Source organism: Prorops nasuta, unplaced genomic scaffold, assembly GCF_024137725.1.
Source record: "Prorops nasuta isolate Cenicafe-Biocafe unplaced genomic scaffold, Cenicafe_Pnas_1.2 PNAS00021, whole genome shotgun sequence".
Lineage (NCBI taxonomy): Eukaryota > Metazoa > Arthropoda > Insecta > Hymenoptera > Bethylidae > Prorops > Prorops nasuta.
The window spans coordinates 835,034-854,347 of NW_027116818.1; the positions used below are offsets into that span (position 1 = coordinate 835,034).

At 34.4% G+C, this 19,314-nt stretch overlaps 1 protein-coding gene across 12 annotated transcripts in view; it reads left to right on the plus strand.

Moving 5' to 3' along the window:
- The window catches only part of LOC136780859 (guanine nucleotide-releasing factor 2-like), a 40,865-nt gene extending 21,701 nt beyond the window's left edge, over window positions 1–19,164 (plus strand). For 9 of the 12 annotated variants that reach the window (XM_066739416.1, XM_066739415.1, XM_066739414.1 and 6 more), the window contains 16 exons: window positions 7,242–7,632; window positions 8,042–8,266; window positions 8,336–8,524; window positions 8,635–8,948; window positions 10,056–10,172; window positions 10,597–10,892; window positions 10,976–11,174; window positions 11,485–11,508; window positions 12,445–12,649; window positions 12,721–12,928; window positions 13,009–13,270; window positions 13,384–13,398; window positions 13,507–13,681; window positions 13,774–14,418; window positions 14,503–14,634; window positions 14,698–19,164. In XM_066739416.1, the coding sequence (XP_066595513.1) occupies window positions 7,242–7,632; window positions 8,042–8,266; window positions 8,336–8,524; window positions 8,635–8,948; window positions 10,056–10,172; window positions 10,597–10,892; window positions 10,976–11,174; window positions 11,485–11,508; window positions 12,445–12,649; window positions 12,721–12,928; window positions 13,009–13,270; window positions 13,384–13,398; window positions 13,507–13,681; window positions 13,774–14,418; window positions 14,503–14,634; window positions 14,698–14,836 (3,536 nt within the window). In that variant the 3' untranslated portion in view covers window positions 14,837–19,164. Of the gene's footprint in view, window positions 1–41; window positions 58–7,241; window positions 7,633–8,041; window positions 8,267–8,335; window positions 8,525–8,634; window positions 8,949–10,055; window positions 10,173–10,596; window positions 10,893–10,975; window positions 11,175–11,484; window positions 11,509–12,444; window positions 12,650–12,720; window positions 12,929–13,008; window positions 13,271–13,383; window positions 13,399–13,506; window positions 13,682–13,773; window positions 14,419–14,502; window positions 14,635–14,697 lie in introns of those variants that run through there. The other 3 variants (XM_066739420.1, XM_066739411.1, XM_066739412.1) reach the window with 3 other exon arrangements.
- Window positions 19,165–19,314: the final 150 nt, after the last annotated feature.

Genomic DNA, 19,314 nt, shown 5'->3' on the forward strand with positions numbered 1-19,314 from the left:
CCACAAGTGCCGTGTTGAACCTTAACGAGGCTACTGCTCGTATATCGGAAAACAAGAGTAAGTTTAATCTTATATGCAAGGCATTGTGCCGTATAAATTAATCAAATCCCTCGTTAAAGGGTCCTTTGGAAATAATAAAAATATATGCTGAAGCGTGCCACTATACAGTTTTTCTGAAAAATAACAATTTGTGGAAGTTTAATTGTGATGCTGGAAGAGAAACATTGGATACCCTTATATATATATACAAGCTATAGTACATACAAGACTCTGAGGTCCACAAAAAGATTCCCTTTCGTTTATCCTCGAGCGTTACAGGGCCTTCACAGGACAGAGACTTAATGGACTCGCTGTTTGCATCCTTGTCCAAAAATCTTTCCCCTGAACATATCCAGGATTAGATTGAATCTGTGTGTCTAGTGCACTCGTCGATGGCTCCTTTCACGAATGCAAACAATCGCTTCTTCGGATATTAGTTGAGCCTCCTCGAACGAGAATTCCATTTCACTCCCCGCATACACTCGGCTCAACTTCAAATCAATCAAGAATATGCTCTTTTGTTTAAAATACAGGATCGTGTTAGTTTAGCGCAAGACAACCAAAATATTTTCCACCGTTCTATATTTATTCTCAAATTGGCATGGGACTTGCCAAAAAATTATGGCGTTTATTTTGCTAGAATAAAAAAAAAAAGAAGAAAAATTAACAGTCGTTGAAAAGAGCGGAAGTATAATCTTTCATTGCACGCAGGAATTCGGTGACGTGCGTGACTCTCGCTGTAATTATTCACTGTTTAAATTTGATTTATTTTTCTTCGTATATACTTCCTGGTATAGAGGTAATCGATCCTTGTTTATACGTACGCTATTCGACAAATAGACCACGTAAACCGAGGATATCATCTTCCATTAGAAATCGAGAGGTTTTACAAGGGACAAAAGTGTAGGTAAATATTTTCGCGTATAAGTAAGCGGTCTGATATTGGAATTTCCAGCACGCAGGAAAGCACTTTAAATGAAAGGTTAAAATTCTGAGAGAGTATCGTGGCTCCCCTTTTTCTCCTAGCCAAAGTGAAATTTATTTTGCTGTATTACGAGCGACAGTTGGAAAAATTAAGGGACCGGTTCGCTTTAAAAGCTGAAACGAGCAAATTAAAATAGAATTCTCTTCCAAGTAAATTACTGAACGAGTGATGTAACGTTGTCGCTTCATTTTTATCCGCCACTGTAATGAATCATGGAAGCTTTTGTAGATTGGTGCGCCCGGCCCGGCGCAAGATCCATTAAGCGCGGTATCGATTCGTCCTCTTGATTCGGAAAACGATGTTACCGCGCCCCTGCCCACTAATATCACCGGTGAACCATGAAATTTCCAACTGGAAACGGTTCACGGCATTTCGCGAGCATTAGAGCCAAAGGTAATTGCATCGCCAGCCAAATCAAAAGCTAGACGCTTTTACATTCACGCTCTGCTTTTCTCAATGCATGCAGGAAAGTCTATATAACTATATATTTTTTTATTTCTGCCCCAAAAGGGCCTTTTCAATGGATGTAGAAACTGCCGACGGAGCTGCTTATATATTTTGCGTGAAATTTAGTCCACTCGATTTAATCCGCAAGAACGATCCACCCTCGTTTTCTTGCTATGGTGCATGTACAAACGTTATCTTTCCTAAATGGACGAATAACAAGCGCCAATAAACAAATGACGTCACAGGGTTTCTCTCTGAGCAAACAATGAGTCAATTATCTCGTACAATTGATTTATTATGTTTTTAGAGAAATCTGCAAGTTTAAGTAGATTTTCACGTTGATAGGGTCGACACCCACGCAGTCACGTGATATCGCCTCCAGGCCAAGAATCCCCGTCTACGACGACCGTGCATTTCACGGAGTCTCTTCGTGTTTTGGCTGCCGGTTTCAGCCTCGCTTACTAAATTTAGTTCGTTGTCCGAAGCCGACATCCTGGAATAATCCTCTTTCGGCGTTTAAGCTATTTCGAAAGCTCCCTAAAGCTGCCTCTTCTTTCGTCATGTCTCTTGTAACGTACCATCGGATAACTTCTGCAGTACCGTCCGAACAATCGATCTGTGCTCGCAACACGATATTTCATCCTATCGTAAATTTGCTCATTGAAACGTAGCAAGATCAATGTGTAGGCTCGAATTACTTGAAATTATCGATGGAAGATGCGTGAATCATGCCGAGGTTTTAAAGATATTTTATCTCAAAGTTTATTTTAAGAATTATACAAAAAATTATACAGCATGTAATTAGAAACAATATTTAATTGTATTTGGTAGAAAGGTCAGGAATTTAAAAGAGATTATTCAGTGTAACCGGAGTACCCGAGGATTGAAGCGTGCAGCGAGGTATCTGTTAGATAGAAATTGTTGAATATATGCAAAATAATTTGCATGTGGCACAATGTGGAGATGTGCGGAGGTTTTTGAAAGCCACGGTGCACAATCCGTATATTGTGGGGTGGTGCAACAACCTCTCGGTTATTTTCGGGTAAATCGTACCGTGGAATGCTCCGATGCAAACTGAATCCCGTAGGACAAGCCACGTTCCGGAAAATTAACGGATTATTTGCTCGAGGGCCACGATCAAACGTCACTCGTGTATAATCTCCGAGTTTGCATGGATGGACCTCACCGCAACGGCCTATCACCGACCAGTACTGACGTCACGTCCGTTTGCGCCAACAAAACCCCAATATTTCTGCTTCACTGGGTAGCTTTATTTTATTTAATCTGTGATAATCGTCGCTATCTACTATATATGCTTTCCGATAAAGATCCTCAATCGTTTTAACGGATTATAAAAAAGTGATGGAACCTCTTAATTTAGTGGACTATACGTATATGCCAACTTTTATAATCTCTTGGTATAACAATAATATGGAGGAAAAATATTTTTTGTAAGAAAATTGAAGCTGAACGTTAAATTAAATAAATTATTAATATTTTACAACGTACCTATATCTAATAAATTCCTAGCCAATCGGTTATTAAATTTTTTCTAACAAAATCGTAAGCTCTCGTATGGATTTTTAACGTCGTTGAAAATAATTCCATGCTTTTCCATGAAAATTGTAATCCTTCATCATATATACATATGCATGCAGGAAATAATAAAAGGAATCTATCGCGAAAGTCTATTCTGATAAAATTTCATCGATTTAAGTTTGTGAGTGATTTGCCAATGCATTTCGAGCGTTATTAAGCTTTACAGAATTGTTTTGAGTTAAACAGCATTCGATTATAATGTAAAGAGCCAGGGGCATGAAAGCTAAACATACACGAATGCAATTTAAATGTTAGCAAATCCCTGATACAAAATCCATTATCATTGTTAATAAATACACGGTTTCAATTCAGTCTAGATTACACGCGAAAGGTAAAACTCGACTAATTAAACTTAACATCGATTTAAACGGCAGATCGTTATTGTGTTTACCCAATTTTAAAATATCTCTCCAATAATTAATAATCGCAAGTGATAATTTAAGTAAAAGCGTATAATGGCAGAATTATTCATTTTGAATATAAACATTTAATTTATGGTACGATAGTTTAAATAAGTCCATTTTAAATCTTTATTAAAAGCAAACACAATTATTTATTTTCCCTACGTGTTTCCATTTATTTTGTATTATAAAAAGGAATAAATCTTGCAAATTAAATTAAACGTTCGCCGAATATTCCATAATTTAATATTTAACAAACGTATTGTAAGGATGCGTCTCGAAGTAATATTACATTTTTACTGAGAATATCAAGTGGGCGTAAAATGAAACGCTTTGCAAAGTTTCCAATTATACTCGTAAAGTGCGGTGAGTTTTTTGCTCCGCTCGTGCACAATGTCCGTCGTCCGAGAGTCGAAAATTTATAGCACCGTTATTGAGCTGAAGCCCTGGCTACGAACTATTCTGTATTGCTGTCTACTGCACGTGGTGCAAATATCTAAACGAAAAGTAGCAGAAAAAAGGAGGCGAGATTATATATATATATATATATATATATATATAAAACAAAATAAATGCTTGATAACGTAAGACTATATAATTATCCATTAACTATAATTACCATGCAACTCGCGTTAAATTAATATAAAAAAATGTTTTTAGAATATGACACTTATATCTATACTATGTACAACCGATATATATTTGTAGTAAAGTTATATCATAGAATTATTAGCAAAGATTAAATATTAAGTTGATTAAAAACTATCTTCCTGCAATCCAGTAAAAAGCCCTGAAGAATAGGGGGATGTCCACAGTGATCCTTTTAAAAAAAATCTGCTTCATCCTCGAAGAAGCCAAATTGGACGAAGCCTTCAGGCCTAATTACCTAAAACCAAAATACAATTAATTTCTAATTAACTCTATACTATATATATTCCACAAAAAATGATATACTATTCATCTCGATACTTATATTCAATTAGTCAAAAAAGTTCAGAATCCATCATAATAGATGGTACAATCTTCGTCAAAAATTTTAAAAATCCATCGTAATTAAGTGGTACAATGTTCGCCAAAATATTTTAATTCGAGCTTGGATCGATCTTCATGTTTCGCATCACTTGTAACAGTGCATCAGTATGTTGGCTGCACTCGAAAGTGGTGCTAATTCTCAAATCAGCATTTATCTCATTCACACAGCCAGTGACGTAGCGTTGTGTGTTTTTGTCACGTGTAAGATCCTCGTAAACTGGCTTAAGAGCCTTGAGGAGTCGTAGTGGTAGCACCTTCCTCGGGTCGTGTTTGTAAGTTTCGATGGTTCCCATCGCTCTCGCCCTTTGCCAGGAGCACCAGGAGTCACTTCCTTCGGAACACAATTTGTGCCTCGGAGTTTCATCGGAGGAGCTATAGTGATAAAAAGCTGCCCAAATTGCGTGCTTCAATTGAAGGCTGCTTTCACTGTGGTATTTCACAGCAAAACTATAATGGCTCGATAGTTTTTCTATAACTCTTTCGTTCAATTTCAAACGTCCAGCTAAACTTCTGTCCAAATTCGCACATTTCACTAATTTCTTCCGCATTCGTTCCTTCGCCTCTCGAATGCAAATATTCGACCTGGAGAAATTGGGCCTCGAGTCCTCGTGGTTCCTTAAAACCGTGGGACTCAGTTCTGATGCTCCTTTCACACATGAAACATTCACGTTTGGTGCCATTTTCACTACGGTGAAATGTTTCTTCTTTCGCAAAGTAATATCACAGCAACCGTTGGCACACAGAACTCTCTTATTAAACTGCACAGACTTGCTTCTACTGGCTCACTTGGTACACTATAGATTCACTAGGTTAACTAATTCACGAAGTTTGCAAAGATTCGCTGCTGTTAGAACTCGGAGAGTGTATAAGCACTGGTCTGATTGACTGCAAAAACGCAACTAGCACACTGGTAGGACTTGCTTAAATATTTATGGTATTTATAGGCTTTTCTTGCTTAGGGGTGTGTTCTCGAAAACTGTTCCCATTGGTCCGCGCATGCATGCACCTGTTAATATTTTTGGTAATACACCCCTAATTTAGTCTATTACACTATTGTTTTCCTGTGTCAAGGCATTATATGTAATTTTGTTATAATACCACTTGGCAGGTCAGATTAGTCAAAGAAACCTGACCATAAAATTTTAATTTTTCGAAGAAATTGATCAGGTCAGGTATATTCGTACGGTCGTTATTAAGTACCGTTACGGCCCATAGCTTTCGGTAGCGGTAATCCATTATTGTGAATAGTTCGAACAATAGGTGACTCTGTATCACGTAAAAGTATAATACAAATAGACTTTTAAGTAATAAGGCAATAACTAGCAGAAAATGTTGGGTTTAAAATTTTCTGATTATACCTGCTCATCGACAACATTTATCCTTTATACGTATATGATTAACAATGGTAAATCAGAAATCTGACTGGTCTTGTACAAATAGTAATTAAAAATGTCTACTTTATACTTCCATAAACTTTTATTTACAGCAAATTGGAGATGACTTTCGTTAGATTCATAATTATTATTTCTTTGGTTAGTAAAATATAGAGTTAGCGGAGTAAAAGATTATTTTCTTCAGAGGTAGAAGAGGAAAAATGGGAAAGGAGTGGAGGGTGGGAGGTCTTGGGCACCCAGTGCAATTAAGCATTGTCAAGGGACAGTAATTAAGGAGGCCAGTTCCCTGTACGAGTGTGGGTTCACGTATATTGCTATATATCGACGTCTTTTCATCGTTATCAACCTGGCTCGCAGTTGGCTCGATCTGATAACTCGGCACGTATGTCCCTTTAATCGCTTCGTCCCCCATTTGTCTCCATGAAAGCTTTAACGTGTGTACGAGACACCTCACCCACACACGTATAATTCGTACTCTCGCGAGACCTACAGGCACTTTGCTTTATGGTTATACATCGCCATAAAGCTACGCCATGTTGCATCACGCGAGGATGGAATGCACCTGTTCGCAACTCTAATCGCTTCGGATCATGTTTCGAGTTGCTCTTTAGACTAACTTCATTCAATCACTGTTGTAGGGAGCATCTCAACAGAATTTATGATTTTGAAGCAGCAATCACCTTTCTTATTGATCACCTTTAAATTAAAAATTAAACGCGTTGATTATAATGAATTCAGAAAAATTATAATATTGAAATTAGAAGAAGAGTGTCGTTGGGATAGAGAAACACGCAGTTATATATATAAAGTTGGTAAATCTGATTCGGAACGAGGAGGTAGAAAGAAGAAAAGTCACGTAGAGGGTAAAAATCAGGATAAAGGTAAAAATCTGCATAACTCGCGATGATTGAAAAGGAGAAGGGGAGGGAGGGGAGGGGGCAGGTATATAGACTACGCGAGCGAACAGGTATAAAGTGGTAAAATATAAAAGCCCACGGGTATATATATATATCATTGCAAATACATTCTGCGGTCGTGTTTGTGCAGGGATCGAAGCTGCCTGTGAATATCGTGAATTCAGTCAATCACGGCAATTTGCATCTCATGTCTATGCCACCCTTGGCTATCCCTCGGTTATCCCTTTTGTGGTCCCCTCTCCTTTCCCCTCTATTCATACACTTTAATCAAGTTCCCTTTAGAAGCCTCCGGTATACACCACAGAAATCCAAAAACTAGTTAGGATTGATCAGGATTTAGTATTATTAACGTTGAAATTTATTAAAAAAAAAAAAAAGAATAATAATAAAAAAGTGAAATATTAAAAGTTTGTATTAATTTTTGCAGAAGTCGAGGAACGCTCCGGCGGGAAGGCGCGGGGCGGAAAATTGGCGAGGCGAGCGAGATCCTTCAAGGAGGACTTTTTGGAGAGGCTGTCCCACATGCGTTCTCCAGGAGGCAGCGGGGGCAGTGGGGTAGCTACGAGGGCAGCCTCGCCCTCTTCGCCCCGGACGCCACGTGAAAAAAGCGCAACCACCGCCTCCGCTGAGGCTACGGACAAGAATCCTCTCCGTGACCTTCACATTCACGTTCGCCAGGTCCAACTCGCCCTCTTGCACTTCCGCGACGTCGTCTCCAAGAAGAAACTAGAAATGCTGCCTGGCAACGGAACGATCGTCCTCGACACCATCACCACCATACACACCGTCCTCAAGTCTTATCTCTTATACGAAAATAGGTCAATATATATAAATTTACTTATTGATCATTTAAAAAGTTACAAGCGTTTATTGTATTATGTAATAATAGACTACCATTAGACCATCTTAGATTTCTTGTTGCGAAACAGTTGAACGTAGGATTCATGGAGAAAATTAAACAATACTTCTGGGATGATCAAATGTGGGTCAATTGTAATTGAAACGCATCTCTGTAATTAGCAGATTGTGGGTAGAAAAACGTAAAAGGTTACAAGGAATATTAATACGAGAGAGTGTAGTATGTAATATATATGTATATATATAGTTTTTCTATTGCCCAGTGATTAACGAAGAGAAATTAATGTTTTTGAGTCTGTAAATTGCAAGGAGTCTTGATGTAGCAATCGTTTTATTTGTATAATACTAATGTAAATTATTTCTACGTAGTTCGACCTTGGGATCTGCTACAAATCAAGTGTACCAAGCCCTAGCACAGCTGCTGAAACTCTGTGATGACGTTTTATTGCACGGGGATCAGTCCTCTGCTTTGGACACGGAAAATGTTACACATGTAATTGGCCTGGTGGAGGAAGCAGTGAAAAATCTAGTTTCACTGGCAAACGAGAAGATCAGCAATCGACAGAAACCTGCACAGGCCCCTGGAAGCAATAGGTATTTGATGTATATTATTTAAAATTTTTAATGGATTTAAAATGAAATAACAAATGAATCGTTTTTTAGTAGGACTTCCGGATATGGATCGGAGAACACGCCCCAGAGGAATTCTTTGCCTGATATTCCACTGACTCCAAGGGAGAGACAAATCTTGGAGCAAACTGCAACCACGAGTAGTTTGGTTCGCAGCTCGCACAGCTCAGAGTCCATTTTAAGGGACTCTAGCCCTCCTCCTAAGCCCCCACTTCCAGATAGGTAGAATAATAATTTCAAGTTTTTTAAATGCAATTATATCATTTTAATTTTATGCTGATTTGAATATAAAATTACGAGTGGTTAATATAGATATATTGGTATTATTTCAGGACAAACGTATGTATACCGGATGATCATAGGACAACGGAAACGCCACCCCCACCCCCGTTACCACCGAAGAGGAAAATAAGGACGCAACAGTTGTTGGATGAATCCGAAGGACCATTGGTGACCAGCCTTGACAGGGTGTCCCTTCGCAGCCGCTCACCCGAGGACTCCTCGTCCTTGCTAAGTGCATCCGCTGGCAGCGTGGATTCTGCTTTGAATCACTCCAGGGACGAGGATGAAATCCGTGCTATAATGGGAGCGAACGACGAGTCGCTCAACGATAGTATGGACCTCAGTCTCAAAGCCACGATACAAGGTTAATAAGGAGTTTAAATTCAGTGGTTTAATTCATATTCACCTTGCTAAAGTCCCTCTAAATATTGTTGCTTGTAATATTCGCCTTCTTAACCGTCAGATATTTAATTAATCTAATTGATCTGTTAATTACTGATAAGATGCTCTGACTAATTTATAGAAATCTTAGAGGTGAAAGTGTTTAATGTACTAAAAAACATAACTAAATTAAGTCGAGTTCAATGACATAACATTCTACGTTCAAGGCCTTTTAAAATGTGTCGTGTTTACGTTCCGTTGAAACGTACGGTTCTATAGGAGTCGATGACGTAAATCTTAAATTCCAAGGTAAACGACATCGACGGTATAAAGAGTAGAATCGGTATGATATATCTATAGTATTTTTAGTTCTTTTATGGAGTTTAATTTGTTTGTTTAGATTCGTGCTGTTACTTGTGTCATAATTCGTAAAGTTCATTGAATGAGATGTATTAGTTTTACAGTAAATTCGCTTGGTAAGAGAGAATTTGATGCTCCGAGCTTTGGCATACCGAAAAACGATCTTAAGTTCATTCCCATATGTGTCAAATAAAAGTATAGTGAATGCTTAGTCAGCAGAACAGAACGGCGTGTCGTTCTGCTCGCCTTGATCCGCTCCGCTGTGCCAGTTTGAGCGCAGAACTCTTCGTACTCGGACGAAAGTCAATTTCGTGCTCCTCGGTTAATAATGCATTTCTTACAAACCATCACACTCTGATTTTTTTCCGCAAAACGGTAGAAACTATATTAAACTCAATATTATTATAATATAAATTACATATTACTCTGAATTGTAATATTATTATAAGTTTAGAAAAGTTAAAGTTAAGCAATAAGTGTTCAATTAAAACTGTGCATCTTTATTAATATTCGTACAAATATGAGCAACAAAAAGAGATTTGATGCCATGTTCAGAAATTCTTACCAAGAATGGCCATTCCCACCGTTTCCCACTCACATGCACATGGGTATGAGAATGTCAGCTATATATATATATATTCACAATTTTAATACTCTCCAATTTCTAATTAATGCCTAATAGAAGCATAAAGAATTTAATTTTATTTAACCATTAATATTGTATTTTTAGGAATGCAAATTAATGGAAGCTCAAATTGTTGCTGTTGGGATGGTACTGATTCCAGTGTTCCTAATGCTATGTTAATGGGACAACAAAGTCCTCAGGATTTGCACAATTCGTTTATAGGTATGCCATTTAATCAATGAAACGTAATAAACAAATTGCGAAAAACTTTGACCAATGTTACAGAAGAAAGTGGGTAATTAGAACCTGTTTCTATTTGTGTTTCACTTTAAAGGTTTAAAGCAGTAAAAGTGTTAGTTTTTCTTGCGAAAGCGTTACAAAAATAGTAGAGACATTGGTGTAGGTGGAAAACAGCCTCATCCGATGAATAAATAGTATCGTTCGGCAGACTCCTTTGCACGGCAGATTAGAATTTTAAATTACACCTTATTCCTTCGTTTTACTGTTTAATAAATAATCTCACAAATTGATTCAGTGCCAATTCTTTTTGCAATAATTTGGCAAGTTTATTGAACAAAGAAAATTCTTTGATTACTTTTTTATAAAAAAATATATTTGATAATTTGTAAACTCGTGTATTTTACAGGCATTGAGGGGAAAATGGAACGACTGTCGACTCAAACCGAAGAATCTGGCTTCTCCTCGATGCACTCGCAACGAAGTTCCCAGAGCTACACAGTTTCTAGTGTAACGTCAAAAAGATCGTCTCAGCAAAGTAGCATCAGCTATAATTCACAGCAGCAATTGATATCGCACCAAAAATTGTCCTCCGAAAGCAATGGATCGATTTTCACCCAAAGGTCCGTAACCAGCTCGAAGAGCAGCACGATCAGTTCACTGAATGCCTCCGGAAATGGGGATTCGATCGTTTTTGAAAAACTGGTAAACATCTTGTTTCAATGGTCCATAAAATTCTTGGCAAAACTGAGAGGGAAAGATTTTATTGTGCCATATGACTATTTTAGGAATTTGATGCTGCTGATACAAACGGTATACCACCGGCCTTACCAGAAAAACGCTCGAAAAAGAGAAGAGAGCGTCACCCATCGCAATACGACAATGTGCCTGAAAACGAACATTTATCCACGTGCAGCTTGCACACGAGCAACGGTGACAGTATCGATGCCAATAAACCTCCTCCCTTACCAGTGAAAAAAAGGCACAGTAAGTTCAGTGAGATCTTGCGATTCGAAACTTGCCTGACATTAATAAAATGATTAAACTTACCCTAATGTATACAATTATAAACAAAAGTTGAAATAATTTTATCGCTGTCCTTTTGACTCTCTTAGATTTTCAAAGATTAGGATATACACAACAGTTAGAATTCGTGGATTTTTCATAGGGCACAGGCTATATTATACATTTATGGCAAATTTAATCGTTGAGGGACATTACGTAAATGCATTAGGTTTAGAGTAGAGAGTGTTTTTTAATAGTAGGTTAAAACTTATGCAATATTTTGTATCCCCAGTGTTCCAATCAGTGGCATATTCTGGTAAGTGGGATCCCGCCCACATAAATCGACCACCCTTCGGCATACATTTTCACGCTAAGTCAGATATATTCCTTTTGCGCTCCACACAAGTTTCTCTACACAATGATACAGGCTTTTCGTAGCATGTTTATTGCGTCTTTAGTTAACTCCCAAAGACGATATGAAGTACATCTTTTGGTTTTGTTTTTGAGTCTGAGTTTTTATTAATAATCACAGCTTTTTCGTCGCTTGTTTTATAGTTCATTTTCTAGATGTAATAAATACATCAGTGTGAGGTTGAGTGTTACATTCCTCAAATCAACTACCATTTGTAATCTTCATAAGGGTGAATCCGTACAAATTTATCCTATGTGTTAATAATAATACTTTCAGCTATATATTACATTGCAACCCAAGCAACAAGCATGTAGGCGTCGAGCTCGTATAAATATCTAATGAAGACTAATATGTTTTTTTTTTCTTTAGAAAATTAGCTAACAATATTCATTATCTGGTCATCGTAATCACTATGTGTTTAATATTCTTAAAATGCTATCAACGAAAACAATACGCGTATTATTCGTCGACTAAATAAATGGTTTTAAAAGAGTACTAGTAAAAAGAAATTTTGTATATTCTTATTCGTTGATAATGCGCTGTAGAATTTAATGCTTGCTAAACAATCTTAAAATCAAAATTTTGTGTTTATTTCGTATCTTTTATCTAATATAGAGAATCAAAGAAAAATTGATACTACATTAATTTGTACATCAATGTTGGCACGAAGTTTATTATTATGATATGCTTTAATATTTTACTATGGCAGGTTTAGAGCTTGCATTAATCAGCCATTCCATACATCATTCAATCATTGTATTTTTCTAATAAAAAAATCTGATTTAAAACTCAGTTGATAATTGTAAAAGTAATAGAATTTTAATATTGTGTAAATTTCAGTAATGGCGTATATGGAAATGTTTGGAAGCTGCTCCCAGAGGAATAATGACTTTATTTCTGACCTTGGAGCACGTCATTCAATGGCTGCTTATAATTCCATGCAAGCAGATTGGCAGCATGATCAAAGAAGTCTTAGCACTACGCAATCATATTCTTTTATGAATATTATGAATTATTCGCACATGGATTTATCTGATACTAGGAAGTATGTTAGATTATATGTTCAAACATATGTCAATTGTAAATCATTTGTTAAAACTCTAATTGGTACATTAGTTCTAGCTTACCACCGGCATTGCCTCCAAAATCGCGTTCTCTGAGAGTTAATGCCACACCACCATCAAAATCACCATTGTCCGAACAGTCCATAAGCTCTCAAAGTATTAATTTACCACCGTTTGAATCTTCAACGCCAGTTAAGATAGACGAACCTGTTTCTTTAAACGAGACACTTGAAATTTCTGCATCAACTCCAATTAAACTTGTATGAAAATAATCTATTATAATTTCAATTCTTAAATGTATCATTAATTACTGAGAGACGACTAATGAATTTATCTTTAGAGTAACAATGCAGTTATGGATGTACTAATACCACCATCTAGAACACCTACAAGCACTACTATTTCATCCATGTCGGACAGGAAGAAAGATATAGATGAGAGTAACCTTGAACTAAGAGATATTGAGCTGGAGGACGGTATTTTGGATGAACTGGATATCAGTAAATACTTAGTATTCAAAAAACCTGAGGAAGAAGGGCCAGATATAAGGGGTGGACATCCAGATGCATTATTAGTTCATGCTACAAAAGCAAATAAACATGGTAAATCAATGTATTGTTTTATTATTATCATTTTAATTAATGTTAAAAAGTGTTTATTCAGGATTGGCTATTCTATTTGTAATTTATTGCTTTATATTTTTTCCGCTGCTTAGATGAAAAGGAGTCAGGTCTGTAAAGCTATCAATGTGTTAGAGTAAATTGGCTTTACACTTAATATATTTTATAATTTTATGAGGGAGACCTTTTGATGATAATTAATTGCTATTGATTTACAGATTTCCTGTATCAGGAAGCTTTCTTAACTACCTACAGAACATTTATGCAGCCACTAGAATTGATTCAAAAGCTACACAGACGTCATCAACGATTTGCATGTTCACCGGATGTAGTTAAGCAGAGAGCAGCACGTGAAGCTTTTTCACTACTAGTCAGAGTTGTCAGCGATTTAACGTATGTCTCTTAAACTTTGAAATACTACTTGCTATTTAAAATTCACTTTGAAACAAATTCTTAATAATACTAGAAATAATATTTTTTTACAGTATATCAGATCTTGATAATGTGTTAATGCAGACACTTACGGAATTCGTGAGGCAATTGGTGTGCAATGGTGACTTAACGATGGCTAAAGCATTGCGGGTAAAAATTTTAGAAAAATATGATGCCAAGCAGCTGCAGGCAGCTCAGCCTATTCTTTCGTCACTCAGTGTAACAACGAAACAAGCTTCGCTTTTGGACTTTAAGAGTGAATATATTGCTGAACAAATGACATTACTCGATGCGGATCTTTTCATGAAAATTGAGATCCCAGAAGTTTTAGTGTGGGCTCAAGAACAAAATGAAGAGCGAAGTCCAAATCTCACAAGGTTTACAGAGCACTTTAATAAAATGTCATACTGGGCACGTTCAAGAATACTTGAGCATCGCTTAGAAAATGAAGCTAAGGATAGGGAAAAATACGTAATGAAATTCATAAAGATTATGAAACATTTGCGAAAGATCAATAATTTTAATAGTTACTTAGCCTTGTTGTCAGCGTTGGATAGTGCACCTATCAGAAGGCTTGAGTGGCAAAAACATATCACCGAAGGTTTGAAGGAGTACTGTGCACTTATCGATAGTTCTAGTAGTTTTCGAGCATACAGACAAGCTTTAGCTGAAACCCAGCCTCCGTGCATTCCGTACATGTAAGTTTTTTATAAACTCCACGTTGATAAAAATATTTTTATTTTTATTCAACTGATTTTTTTGTTCACATTTTATTATTATAGCGGATTGGTTTTGCAAGACCTGACGTTCGTACATATCGGTAATAATGACTTATTACAAGATGGCACAATTAATTTCTCCAAACGTTGGCAACAATTTAATATTGTTGAAAATATGAAACGATTCAAGAAAAGGTTAGTAATAACTTATAATATTATTATTGGAGAACCTTTAATTAAATTATTTTATTGTTTTAGCACTTATTCTTTTAAGAAGAATGATCGCATTATAACGTTTTTCAATAACTTCAGCGATTTCCTCTGTGAGGAGGCAATGTGGCAGATCTCTGAGAGTATTAAGCCACGTGTTGGAAAGAGGGCACAGTCCCAAAACTAGAACGCATCGAACCCTTTTGCTGCTTGTATGTCAAGACGAGTAAGTTAAATAATTTATTTATTCACGCAGCGAAAGGGTTAGCCAACCTCTGTGAGGTTTTGGTTCAGTACTTCGACATTAGCACGAGACATAATTTATCGCTCGGAATATATAAGAACTTCTGACATGATGTGTCCGAAAAAGCAATGGTCTAATTGGATAATGTTAAAAAGGACATAAGAGTCAGTCGCTCTGTAATAATGAGTTTATTCGTTTTAGCTGTACATTTTACACCTTCCCTATAGATATCGATCTTCATTCTTTCATGAGATTGATATTGTAAAAGGTGCAGGAAGTGCAGTGCATACAGTTAAAACGTGCAAATCCAATGCTTGGCACTTAAGGCAAGAAATTCCAGTTTTAACGTATCCTACGTATAATAATTATGCACAACGTATTCGTCTTTCGCAAGCTAATTGTAAAAAGTAACACTAAATGTCATTCTTTAAACAATTTAGTGCATTATCTAAGTTAAACGTAGATAGACAAGTTTTCAATGGTCACCGGGTGAACCGTTGATCACGCAAGGATGAACACCAATTACGTTGATAAATGTAGCAGATAGAATCCAATTCGTCAATGTAGTACAACTGTTACGTATACTATTGTATATGATTCAAGCGAAAAGTTTTGGTTGCAAGCTCGTTGGCATTCAGATTTCTAAAGTTGGTGTTGTACGCCGCGTAACACCATTTTAAGGCTAATTATTGTCATTACTTACATTGAGTAAATCATTCTCTCATATCAGACTTATTACTTATTTATATGACCAAGTAAAAAGTGCCAGCATTTAAACAAAATCTGTACATAATTTTTATCGGTCTTGCACTTGGTGTGACTTTATAATTAGCAACTACATACTTATGATTCATAAGTGTCATTTTAAATGTTTATTCAAAAAGCAATAGCTTTTATACATTAGTAACTTACGTTTTTCATCAAACATTCCTATAAATGCATATAAGTCATTTTACGTAATAATCAAATTTTATTAATTTTTCGAATAATTATTATAATATTTGCACAAAGATTTTGTTCAAGCTGTCTATAACCAATTGATATAGTTTTTTATTAAATTATGAGCCAACTTAATATTCATGATTTTACACAAACAAATGCCTAAGACTTACATATTAAAAGTACTACAGAGATATAGGGAAAGTTTGCGCTAAGTAGAAAAATAAAATGAAACATTCATTTTATTGTTAGCAATATTAAATACTGGATTTTAAACAAATCTTTAAGATCTGTGCATTATTAGATAATGATTTATATGTGACTGAATTTAGAAAATACATTAAATTTTCTTATTATTTAACAATGGTATTGCATAATGCGTACATGTAGGTATTAAAATCAGCTGCTACAATTGTATTGTTATTTTGGAGCTTTAATAGACTTAACCAATAACACTGTATCCACAGTCCATTTATAATGTATAAACAATTAAAATACGTTGTATGAAATTGAATTCACTTTTTTCACATTTGAAAGACAAATATTTTAAATTGGAAGATAAATGATCTTAGACTACTTGAAGTTCTATAAAAATGTAAACTTCAATTACATTCAAATCTTATCATGCAGTTAAGTCTATTTCCATTTCCAAAATAATAAAAATCAGAAATTCCGCCGAAAATACACCAAATTTAAAATATAACTAGCGAAGTTCTAGAAAAGCTTTGTGAATCGCGTGGAGCACGCATGGAAAGGCCTAAGCATTACTAGAATTATAGTTCGTGGTTTTAATAATGAATTATTTAAGTGTGTAGTTAGTTGTTTTAATGCTGTTTTTTCTGGCAAAAAAAATAGTATAAGTAAACATATGCAGATTGAGTCAAAAATAAAGGCTTTTGTGTTATTAATATAGTATTATAAATTTTATATGTATTAAAGTTCTACTTTTTTCCTTTAAAAAATAGTAAAATTATTAATACAATAGCATGAATAGCTTACAAAATGATTGTTAAGCAATGTGAATACTTATAGATCCTCCTGTATACTATACACATAAATTATTTATATTTTGTTATTTTTTATTTATATTTCTTATTTAATAGAGTGCTGTAATTTAGTAGGCCACTACACAGACTCATTCTGCGTATAACAAGTTAGATACCCTGCCATATATATATATATATATATATATAGCTGAATGTAGCAAATAAAGCACCAAGCTGCTTACCTCTACAGGCAATATAAAGTTCTGAATTATTTATGAGACAATGTATTTCGTAAACAGTCTTATATTTTCTTTTTGCTAGGTATATATCATGTTAAGAGTGTGAATGGCCAATAGTAAATGTGCAATTTTTGCCAGATATAAGTAAAATAGCATTTTTCTTTTAATATCTTCTACACAACTATACTTTTATAGTATTTTACTGGAATTTTTTAGACTATTCTCACATAATACCTTATACTACAGATCAGTATATATATATAAATAGTAAATATAGTGTTGTCTACTAATATAGCTAATATAATGGCTCTGCTTTTAATTATGCTATACATTTTTATGATATTTATTTTTTAATATCATTTACATTTAGTTGACTTTGAGGATTTTTTCAATACATTTATTTGTTATTTATTATATTATACAAAATTATATATTATATATATACATGTACGTATATATATATATATAATCATATAAAATATTATAATATCAAACATACTTATAGACCAAAACGTTATATCGACAATCTACAGAAAAGTTCATTCTTATGTTATTGTAAATAAACGCCGATTGAATATAATGTGCATGAACCACCGCCGGTTAATTAGAACGGCTAATACTTCATCTAATTAAAAATTAAGAAGGTCATTTAACAAACGTTCTATGTACATACTCCGATTGCGTAAATCATTTTCTATGTTATGATAATCGTCCATCAACAATTGTAAATTGAAAAATCTCATTAATACGACCATGACATTATAATTTATAAATTTAAGTTATTGTAAATTCTTGTGATGCCATACTATTGTTTAGTTTAATAGTGTATAAACGGTCTTTATATTATTTTTACTCAATTAAAATTATTGGAACAAAATGATTTAAACCTTTAATTTCTACTTTTTTCATTTGTGATTTTTATAATGAAATATTTTATTTCACAGAGATGCCATTAATGTTGTTTAGCCAATGAAAAAATTAAATATATTACTAATTTTAAGTAAATGTACACGGATGTTCAAATTCCAATATATTTGTTGTGGAAATTCTGTTGGTAGTGAAATTTAATAATATATTAAAACCAGATAGGTATATGGTAATATCAAATAGTACATGATTAAAAAATACTACCAGCAGTAATTTCTAGTTATGAATTATAAGATTGACTTAGACATATTATTTTAAAATATCAGATAAACACAGTCTGAGTGAGACAACAGTGAATATGCAACGAAGAAATTTAGACTCGACATTTAGTAAATACTAAATAGATAAATTAAGGAATACGAGACTTTTCATCTGACACTAAATACATTACACAAATAAATCCTGTTCAATCTGGATCGAAAATCTTTGTGTGCTATTCATAACAGAACAAATAACTATTAATATTCTTCACTAAATACTGTTAGCTACCAGGCGAATTATTGCTCTTAATGTTTTATCGGTATCTATAATGATCAATGTGTACCTCGTTATTCTTATAAACAGTACTACCACACACTATGGTAAGTATTAGACAGTACCAAAACACAAAAATCTGAATGGCTTGTTATGACATTAATGAAAATTACATATCCAAAAACTACTCTGTAATAGACAGTAAGTTATGTAGTAATTTATCAAAAACTTAATAACTTTTTCTCAGACAACTATATTCAACATACAAAATTTTCATAATATATAATGATTTTATTATTATTGATTAATTTTGACATTAAAGGAATTCTATTTATGATGTACATATAATTTAATTTAATATTTTAACTCTTTTAATATACATGATTTATTGAGAATATTATAATTAGGAAAGGGATAATACTTGTGTGAGAAAGAGATGGAGCTAGCATCTAATGATATATCTGATGAATGTTATATAGTACGTGTAATTCATGCATATCTGAGATAAGTAAATTTCTCCTACCTATACAATAATGCCAGTATTTTTACTTATACATGTATTATAATTATTATAAATTCAACACCAAGTTATAAATACATTGTTGTAATTAAAATTATAATATCTACATTTTGAAGCTTTTGATTATGGGACACTATGGAATATTTGTTTATGCATTGTATAACAAATTGAAAGTATATAATTACAAAAGCATATTAAATTATGACAAAGTTCATTACATCTAATATCCAAATAAAAAATAGCTATACATTATAGTACATATAAGAGGTAAACTGTTATAAGAGTATTAAGAGCGCGCATTACTTAAGAGACTTCAGGCTCAAATTTTAAATATAT